Source organism: Entelurus aequoreus, linkage group LG10 (assembly GCF_033978785.1).
Source record: "Entelurus aequoreus isolate RoL-2023_Sb linkage group LG10, RoL_Eaeq_v1.1, whole genome shotgun sequence".
Taxonomy (NCBI): Eukaryota; Metazoa; Chordata; class Actinopteri; order Syngnathiformes; family Syngnathidae; genus Entelurus; species Entelurus aequoreus.
Genome location: NC_084740.1, coordinates 19,442,332 through 19,453,139, shown reverse-complemented (window position 1 = coordinate 19,453,139; position 10,808 = coordinate 19,442,332). Strand labels below are relative to the sequence as shown.

Here is a 10,808-nt window from a genome sequence, read left to right as displayed (position 1 = left end):
ATCCACTATGGACTGGACTCTCACACTATTATGTTAGATCCACTATGGACTGGACTCACACTATTGTTAGATCCACTATGGACTGGACTCTCACTATTATGTTAGATCCACTATGGACTGGACTCACACTATTATTTTAGATCCACCATGGACTGGACTCACACTATTGTTAGATCCACTATGGACTGGACTCTCACACTATTATGTTAGATCCACTATGGAGTGGACTCTCACACTATTATGTTAGATCCACTATGGAGTGGACTCTCACTATTATGTTAGATCCACTATGGACTGGACTCTCACACTATTATGTTAGATCCACTATGGACTGGACTCTCACTATTATGTTAGATCCACTATGGAGTGGACTCTCACTATTATGTTGGATCCACTATGGACTGGACTCACACAATATTATGTTAGAGGGACGGCATGGCGAAGTTGGTAGAGTGGCTGTGCCAGCAATCGGAGTGTTGCTGGTTACTGGGGTTCAATTCCCACCTTCTACCTTCCTAGTCACGTCCGTTGTGTCCTTGGGCAAGACACTTCACCCTTTGCCTCTGATGGCTGCTGGTTAGCGCCTTGCATGGCAGCTCACGCCATCAGTGTGTGAATGTGTGTGTGAATGGGTGAATGTGGAAATACTGTCAAAGCGCTTTGAGTACCTTGAAGGTAGAAAAGCGCTATACAAGTATAACCCATTTATCATTATTTATTTATTATCCACTATGGACTGGACTCTCACACTATTATGTTAGATCCACTATGGACTGGACTCTCACACTATTATGTTAGATCCACTATGGACTGGACTCTCACTATTATGTTAGATCCACTATGGACTGGACTCTCACTTTTATGTTAGATCCACTATGGACTGGACTCACACCATATTATGTTAGATCCACTATGGACTGGACTCTCACTATTATGTTAGATCCACTATAGACTGGACTCTCACACTATTATGTTAGATCCACTATGGACTGGACTCTCACACTATTATGTTAGATCCACTATGGACTGGACTCTCAAACTATTATGTTAGATCCACTATGGACTGGACTCTCACACTATTATGTTAGATCCACTATGGACTGGACTCTCTCACTATTATGTTAGCTCCACTATGAACGCTTGTTTACCACCCCCCACCCCCCCTCTCGTTAGTGGGCGGGGCTTATTGTCTAGCCACGCCCCCGCCGTTGCCCTTTCTCGCGCGCGGTGACTGCGGCTGGCTTTGAGGGGGACGAGTGAACTTGAACGCAACACTCTTGTGTCAGTCCAGCAGGCAGGGGAGACTCACGGAGAGGCCAGGCCGTCTTATCAGCGCTGTCCTCCCCCTCTCGGCCGGCTCTATCGCCCCGCAACCATCTGCGAGCAAGACGCCTCTCCTTCCGCTTCTGTTGTTGTGTTTCGTGGGAGAGAAGATGTCCAGACGTAAACTTGGAAGCCGACCGCAGCACCTGAGTGCAATTCACGGTAAGGAGGAAGAAGCCAACAATTACTTCACTTTTCACTTCTTTTAATGCTCTTATCTTTTACTACTTCCTTTCTTCCCCTGTACCTACTTTTTCATTAGCCTTACTAATTATCCATAATGCGTCTAATTCTGATCAAGTCAAAATATATTTCTACAAAATGTTAATTAAAATCACATGATTAATTTTTGTTAAAAAAAAAACCGAAACTTTTTTAACTATGCAGTAGAACAATTGTGTGTGTCTGTGTGTGTGTGTGTGTGTGTGTGTGTTTGTGTGTGTGTGTGTTCTTGTATTTCTGCCCCTCTTGAGACATCAACAAGGAAAAGTAGCTTCCATATGAGGACAAGTTAGGACATAAATCACGGACGGCATAGCTCGGTTGGTGTTCCAGGTTCAATGCCCGCTTCCGCCATCCTAGTCGCTGCCGTCGTGTTCTTGGGCAAGACACTTTACCCACCTGCTCCCAGTGCCACCCACACAGCTTTAAATGTAACTTAGATATTGGGTTTCACTATGTAAAAGCGCTTTGAGTCACTAGAGAAAAGTGCTATATAAATATAATTCACTTCACGTCATGGTCCCAATACGGAAAACCATTGCATCTAATAGAGAATGTCTCATGTGCACCCCCTGGTGGTAAAATCTATAAAATTGAGGGTTTTCCCAAAAAGAAAAGATTTTTCAAATTGACTGTGTGTCGCTTTTAAAAGTGCTCCCCCTCTGGTCAACATATGAAATAACAACTGTGTGTCAACATTTGAAGTGCTCCCCCTCTGGTCAACATATGTAATAGCAAGTGTGTGTAAGAAATTAAAATGCGCCCCCTTTGGCCAACATTAAAAAAAATAAATATGTATATAGAGACATACTGTAATAACTTGAAGTGAATAATGAAGATTAAAAACCAATTACAAACAAAAAATTCAACAAAAAACGAATGAACTAAAAGCTTACCTTTTTTATATTTGCATAGTTTGTATATATTAATAATGTTGTAAATACAAATCTTTATATATCTAGAAAGGGTGGTCCTATAGTGGTAGGCATTTTTCAGAGGTCTCAAGAAGGTAACAAATACAAAAATGTATGTAAGAAATTTAAATGCGCCCCCTTTGGCCAAAATTCATTTAAAAAAAAAAAAAGTATATTGAGACATACTGTAATAACTTGAAGTAAATAATGAAGATTAAAAACCAATTACAAACAGAAAATGCAACAAAAAACGAATTAACTAAAAGTTTACCTTTTTTATATTTGCATAGTATGTATATATTATTAATGTTGTAAATACAAATCTTTATATATCTAGAAAGGGTGGTCCTAAAGAGGTAGGCATTTTTCGGAGGTCTCAAGAATGTAACAAATACAAGAATATGGGTGTGTGTGTGTGTTCTTGTATTTTTACCCGTCCTGAGACATGAAGAAGGAAAAGTAGCTTCCATATGAGGTGTGAACAAGTGATGACATAAATCATGGTCCCAATAACATTGCATCTAATAGACAATGTCTCATTTGCACCCCTGCTGGTGACATCTATCAAAATGAGGGTGGTCCCAAAAAGGAGGGATTCTTCAAATTGACTGTGTGTCGCTTTTAAAAGTGCTCCCCCTCTGGTCAACATATGAAATAACAAGTGTGTGTTGGCCAAAGTTAATTTAAAAAATAAAATAAATATGTATATAGAGACATACTGTAATAACCTGAAGTAAATAATGAAGATTAAAAAAATAAAGTGTTGACTTTTTAGTTATAAAATTGGGAACAATTTCTCATATTCTTTCTGTTTCTGTAATATTGCAATATTTTCTTGTAAAATTATTTTTTTATGTAAAATTATTACTTTTTAATGCAAAATGGTGACATTTGTCCTATAAAATTCTGACTTTTATCAAAATGTTGCCATTTTTTTTGTTGTTCTTGTAAAATAGTGACATTATGACTTTTGTCATAATTTTGCCAGGTAAAATTGCGATTATTATTATAATATTGCCAACATTTTCAAGTTTTCTTAAAAAATTGTGACTTTTGTCGAGTAAAATGACGACTCTTTTCAAAAAATTGCCAAAATGTTAACCTTTTTTCTTGTAAAACTGCAACTGTTATTGAGTAAAATTCCAACTTTTATCATAACATTGCACAAATGTTCAGTTTTTCTTGTAAAATTTTGACTTGCGTTGAGTAAAATTATGACTTTTATTATAATACCGCCAAAATCTACGTTTTTTTTGTGAAATTGCGACATTTTTCACAACAAGCTTTTTTATATTTGCATAATATGTATATATTATTAATGTTGTAAATACACATCTTTATATATCTAGAAAGGGTGGGCCTAAAGAGGTAGGCCTTTCTCGAAGGTCTCAAGAAGTTAACAAATACGAGAGTGTGTGTGTGTGTGTGTGTGTGTGTGTGTGTGTGTGTGTGTGTGTGTGTGTGTGTGTGTGTGTGTGTGTGTGTGTGTGTGTGTGTGTGTGTGTGTGTGTGTGTGTGTGTGTGTGACCACAACCGACTCAACCCTGTGTGCGCGCACACGTGCATGTACGTGTGTGTGTGTGTGTGTGTGTGTGTGTGGCCGCGCCTTGCAAGTCTGCACAAACAGCCGCAGCTCTGAAACAGGAAAGGTGACATTTTTGAGTAACAACTGGCGAGATCCGACCTCACACTGTACTGTCTGTACCTGTCTTGTGTATAAGTGTCACGTGGCTCATGCATGGGCAGCTGGATCCGGTCCAGGCCATCAAGGTGTGTCCGTGCACACTCAAAAAAAATGCTGGGTTATTTTGCTAACCCAATTTATGAGTTGCGAGTGCTGGGTGAAATTTTGGAGTTGTTTTTATGAAGAGCAATCCATTTTTTTGGGTTATAAGGGTGTTATTTTAACTCAATTCTGGGTTTTCAAAACTATGAACCATTTTTGGGTTGTTTTTCAATGAGTAATGCATTTTTGGGTAAAAGGCTTTTTTTAAATTAAAATTTACTTTTTTCTTGAAGGGAATTTGATGAAGGATTAATGTCATTAACATTATTTACAATCACACATCTTATGTACATGAACATATTTAAGCATGAACTACTATGACCATACACGGCAATTCTTGTAAAAAAAAATGTCACTCATATCTTGCTTTTGAGTATAGTTTAATGGAATAAAAATAATTGTGATCAGTAGTTGGGAAGGAGTAAGACAAACCAGCAGTAAAATGTATAATTTTTAACCAACTATTGGGTCAAGGAGTGCTAAATTGCGCAACCCAATTGTTGGGTTTGTAATAACCCGACATTGTAGTGAGCATAACTCAGCTTCTGTGTTAAATTGTTCAACCCAACAGTTGGGTTTTGAATAACCCAAAATTGTAGTGAGCATAACTCAGCTTTTAAGTTAAATAAATTCAACCCAATAGTTGGGTTATGAATCAACCAACATTGAGTTAGTATAACTCAACTATTGGGTTAAATAATTCAATCCAATAGTTGGGATGGGAATAACCCAACATTGTAGTGAGCATAACTCAGCTTCTGTGTTAAATAAATCTAACCCAATAGTTGGGTTATGAATCAACCAACAATGAGTTAACATAACTCGACTTTTGGGTTAAATAATTCAACCCAATAGTTAGGTTTGGAATAACCCAACATTACAGTGAGCATAACTCAGCTTTTGTGCTAAATAAATTCAACCCAATAGTTGTGTTATGAATCAACCAACAATGAGTTAGCATAACTCAATTTTTGGGTTAAATAATTCAACCCAATAGTTGGGATTGGAATAACCCAACATTGTAGTGAGCATAACTCAGCTTCTGTGTTAAATAAATCCAACCCAATAGTTGGGTTATGAATAAACCAACAATGAGTTAACATAACTCGACTTTTGGGTTAAATAATTCAACCCAATAGTTGGGTTTAGAATAACCCAACAATGTAGTGAGCATAACTCAGCTTTTGTGTTAAATAAATTAAACCCAATAGTTGGGTTATGAATCAACCAAAAAAGAGTTAGCATAACTCAACTTTTGGGTTAAATATTTCAACCCAATAGTTGGGTTGGGAATAACCCAATATTAAGTTATCATAGCTCAACTTTTTTGGTTAAATAATTCAATGTAAAAGTTGGGTTGAAAAAATGTACCCAAAATAACTCAAATAAGGGGTTCCTCCTTTTTTGAACTACGTTAAAATTGGGTTATTTTTTAACCCAACATTGTTTAGTGTGTATAAGTGGGCTCCCTCCTCTCTTTTTTCTTTTTTTTCCCCCTAATCCTCCCTAAAAGTGTTCAAACTTTTATTTCCACCCTGCAGTAAAAACGAAGGATCCCCCCTCAGGCTGCTTTGATAATAACTTTTTTTTTTGTAAAACATTTTATCCAATTTAGGTCAACATGTTCAGGTTATGCCAACGTTTTTTAAACATTAAAAAAAAAAAAAAGAAGCATCCTGTGCTGTTTGGATGATGGAGTTAAAAGTGAAGTCGCATCCAGATTTTAGTGACAATGTAAAAGTGACGTGGAGAATCCCACTTTGTCATCTTTTAGGAGTTAAACAGTGTACAATTCCTCTAATGCATACGTGTAGAATTTGCCAAGCACTTCAAGCAGGGTTTTACACTGAGGGCCACATACACGGGAAAGTCAAAAGGATACAGGGGCCACATTGATATATTTATTTTAACATTCACAGCTTTTTTTCTTCCCCATTTTTGATGGGTTTTGTGTGTTTATTTTCACTTCTACTTTTATTTTTTATTTCAGGCCGTTCGTTTTTTTCTAACCCCTGCCCTGGGCCACTATAAAACACTTCCTTTGTGAGAGTGGCCCTCAATTTCCCGAATTGAGCATTTGAAGTACATTTTGTCCTACTGCTTCACTTACCTTGGCCTCATTTCTACTTCTTGCTCTTAACCGCATGTGTCAGGTAGGAGGTCACATGTGACATTTGCAAGCACACACACACTCTTATCTTTACACCTTCGGCCATTTTTTTCCCCTCGCCACTTTTATTACATTCTACTTCCTGTTGAGAAAGCAAAGAAGAGGTGTATGGTTTTGCAAATAGCGAATATTTTGTACTTCAATCAATTGCTTGAGGTGAATGAGGTTATGGCCGTCCCTCGTGTGTGTGTGTGTGTGTGTGTGTGTGTGTGTGTGTGTGTGTGTGTGTGTGTGTGTGTGTGTGTCTTGTGACCGAGCTGATCAGTTCTGGGTCGCTTGAAGGAAGTGGTCAGTGGCCTGTGAGCGGTTTGGCCTCATTGTCACACCGCTTCTAACTGACACAAACGCTTCACATCAAGTGTGTTCTTCACACACCGCTTCATATTTAATACCTTTCTGCTCGGGGAGTTCGAAACACACAAACTCACACACACTCAGACGCAAACACACCGACCGCAACATTAGGCACACCTGTAAACGCTATTAGAAAGATGACAATGCTCAATTTTGGTGCGTGTTGTGCGTGCGTCCTCCTAAGAACACAGCAATGCATTTTTAGCCCCTAATTTTGTAATAATAACAATACTTTAATTGTATTAAATATTGCGTTTTTAAAGGTACATCTGGTTTAGTGACACACCAAATTCACATTCTTCCAGTGTGTCCTTAGTGGTGGAAGTGAGGACTTTTTCCATATAAAATGATGAAAATAGATGTTCATAGTCCACGTTAATGTAAAAACGTGTAAACATGGAATATTAAGTATCAAATAGGCAAGTAGTTTTTGGCGTTAGGGTGACTTTTTGTTTAAGTATTTCTTTCACATGTCTTCTGTCTGCTCTTAAATATGCTCAGGCAAATAAAACCCCAACAAAAACAAACAAGCTCAGCAAATGACTCCTATGTAATGTAAAAATGTGTAAACATGGAATATTAAGTATCAAATAGGCTAGTAGTTTTTGGTATTAGTGTGATTATTTTTTTTTAAAGTATTTCTTTCACATGTCTTCTGTTTGCTCTTAAAAATATGCTCAGGCAAAAAATAAATAATTAACCAACAAAAAAAACGACAAGCTCAGCAAATGACCCCTATGTAATGTAAAAATGTGTAAACATGGAATGTTAAGTATCAAATAGGCAAGTGGTTTTTGGTATTAGTGGGATTTTTTTAAAAGTATCTCTTTCACATGTCTTCGGTTTGCTCTTAAAAATACGCTCAGGCAAAAAAAAACAACCAACAAAAACAGACAAGCTCAGCAAATGACCCCTATTTTATGTAAAAACGTGTAAACATGGAATATTAAGTATCAAATAGACAAGTTGTTTTGGGTATTAGTGGGATTTTTTTTAAAGTATCTCTTTCACATGTCTTCTGTTTGCTCTTAAAAATATGCTCAGGCAAAAAACAAAACAAAAAAAAAACAAGCTCAGCAAATGACCCCTTTGTAATGTAAAAATGTGTAAACATGGAATATTAAGTATCAAATAGGCAAGTGTTTTTTGGTATTAGTGTGATTTTTTAAAAGTATCTCTTTTACATGTCTTCTGTTTGCTCTTAAAAATATGCTCAGGCAAAAAACCAACAAAAAAAAACAACAAAAAAACAACCTCAGCAAGTGACCCCTATTTTATGTAAAAACGTGTAAACATGGAATGTTAAGTATCAAATAGGCAAGTGGTTTTTGGTATTAGTGGGATTTTTTTAAAAGTATCTCTTTCACATGTCTTCCGTTTGCTCTTAAAAATACGCTCAGGCAAAAAAAACCCCCAACAAAAACAGACAAGCTCAGCAAATGACCCCTGTGTAATGTAAAAACGTGTAAACATGGAATATTAAGCATCAAATAGGCAAGTAGTTTTTGGTATCAGTGGTTTTTTTTTAAAAAGTATCTCTTTCACATGTCTTCTGTTTGCTCTTAAAAATACGCTCAGGCAAAAAAAAAAAATTACCGTATTTTTCAGACTATAAGTCGCAGTTTTTTTCATAGTTTGGCCGGGCTCCATTGCGATTTATATATGTTTTTTTCCTTCTTTATTATGCATTTTCGGCAGGTGCGACTTATACTCTGGTGCGACTTATACTCCGAAAAATACGGTAACCAACAAAAACAAACGACAAGCTCAGCAAATGTAATGTAAAAATGTGTAAACATGGAATATTAAGTATCAAATAGGCAAGTGGTTTTTGGTATTAGTGTGATTTTTTAAAAAGTATCTCTTTCACATGTCTTCTGTTTGCTCTTAAAAAATATGCTCAGGCAAAAAAACAATAAAAACCAACAAAAAAACAACCTCAGCAAATGACCCCTACTTAATGTAAAAACGTAAACATGGAATATTAAGTATCAAATAGGCAAGTGGTTTTTGGTATTAGTGGGATTTTTTTTAAAGTATCTCTCTCACATGTCTTCTGTTTGCTCTTAAAAATATGCTCAGGCAAAAAAAAAACAAGCTCAGAAAATAACCCCTATGTAATGTAAAAATGTGTAAACATGGAATATTAAGTATCAAATAGGCAAGTGGTTTTTGGTATTAGTCTGATTTTTTTTTTTCAAAGTATTTCTCTCTCATGTCTTCTGTTTGCTCTTAAAAATATGCTCAGGCCAAAAAAAAACCCAACAAGAACAAACAAAAACTCAGCAAATGACCCCTATGTAATGTAAAAATGTGTAAACATGGAATATTAAGTATCAAATAGGCAAGTAGTTTTTGGTATTAGTGTGATTTTTTTTTCACATGTCTTCTGTTTGCTCTTAAAAATATGTTCAGGCCAAAAAAAAAAAAAAAAAAAAAAAAAAACAAGCTCAGCAAATGACCCCTATGTAATGTAAAAATGTGTAAACATGGAATAATAATTATCAAATAGGCAAGTAGTTTTTGGTATTAGTGTGATTTTTTTGTTTAAGTATTTCATTCACGTCTTCTGTTTGCTCTTAAAAATATGCTCAGGCATAAAACAACAACAACAACAGAAACAAACAACAAGCTCAGCAAATGACCCCTATGTAATGTAAAAACGTGTAAACATGGAATTTTAAGTATCAAATAGGCAAGTAGTTTTTGGTGTTAGTGTGACTTATTTTTTTTATTTTTTAAGTATTTCTTTCACAAGTTTTCTGTTTGCTCTTAAAAATATGCTCAGGCAAAAAAACAAAAATGTGTAAACATGGAATAATAAGTATCAAATAGGCTAGTAGTTTGTGGTATTAGTGTGATTTTTTTTTCTTTTAAGTATCTCTTTCACATGTCTTTTGTTTGCTCTTAAAAATATTTTCAGGCAAAAAAAACAACAACAACAACAAAAACAAACGACAAGCTCAGCAAATGACCCCTATGTAATGTAAAAACATGTAAACATGGAATATTAAGTATCAAATAGGCAGAAGGTTTTTGGTGTTAGTGTGATTTTTTTTAAATTATTTATTTCACATGTCTTCTGTTTGCTCTTAAAAATACGCTCAGGTAAAAAAACAACAACAAAAACAAGCAACAAGCTCAGCAAAGGACCCCTTTGTAATGTAAAAACATCTAAATATGGAATATTAAGTATCAAATAGGCAAGTATTTTTTGGTATTAGTGTGATTTTTTGTTTAAGTATTTCTTTCACATGTCTTCTAGGGGTGTGGGAAAAATTCGATTCGAATTCGAATCGCGAATCTCACGTTGTGCGATTCAGAATCGATTCTCATTTTTGAAAAAAAATAGATTTTTAATTTTTTATTTTTTAATTTTTTTTAATTAATCAATCCAATACACAGCAATACCATAACAATGCAATCCAATTCCAAAACCAAACCCGACCCAGCAACACTCAGAACTGCAATAAACAGAGCAATTGAGAGGAGACACAAACACGACACAGAACAAACCAACAGTAGTGAAACAAAAATGAATATTATCAACAACAGTATCAATATTAGTTACAATTTCAACATAGCAGTGATTAAAAATCCCTCATTGACATTATCATTAGACATTTATAAAAAAAAAAAAAGAACAATAGTGTCACAGTGGCTTACACTTGCATCGCATCTCATAAGCTTGACAACACACTGTGTCCAATATTTTAACAAAGATAAAATAAGTCATATTTTTGGTTCATTTAATAGTTAAAACAAATTTACATTATTGCAATCAGTTGATAAAACATTGTCCTTTACAATTATAAAAGCTTTTTACGCAAATCTACTACTCTGCTTGCATGTCAGCAGACTGGGGTAGATCCTGCTGAAATCCCATGTAATTGAATGAATAGAGAATTGTTTTGAATTGGGAAAAAATCGTGTTTGAATCGAGAATCGTGTTGAAATGAAAAAAAAATCGATTTTGAATCTAATCGTGACCCCAAGAATTGATATTGAATCGAATCGTGGGACACCCAAAGATTCACAG

General features: G+C 35.5%; 1 protein-coding gene across 1 annotated transcript in view; it reads left to right on the top strand.

Moving 5' to 3' along the window:
• The first annotated feature begins 1,257 nt into the window (after nucleotides 1-1,257).
• The window catches only part of znf296 (zinc finger protein 296), a 41,154-nt gene continuing 31,603 nt past the window's right edge, over nucleotides 1,258-10,808 (top strand). The window contains exon 1 of the mRNA XM_062060245.1: nucleotides 1,258-1,485. Within this exon, the coding sequence (XP_061916229.1) occupies nucleotides 1,434-1,485 (52 nt within the window). The 5' untranslated portion in view covers nucleotides 1,258-1,433. The remainder of the gene's footprint in view (nucleotides 1,486-10,808) is intronic.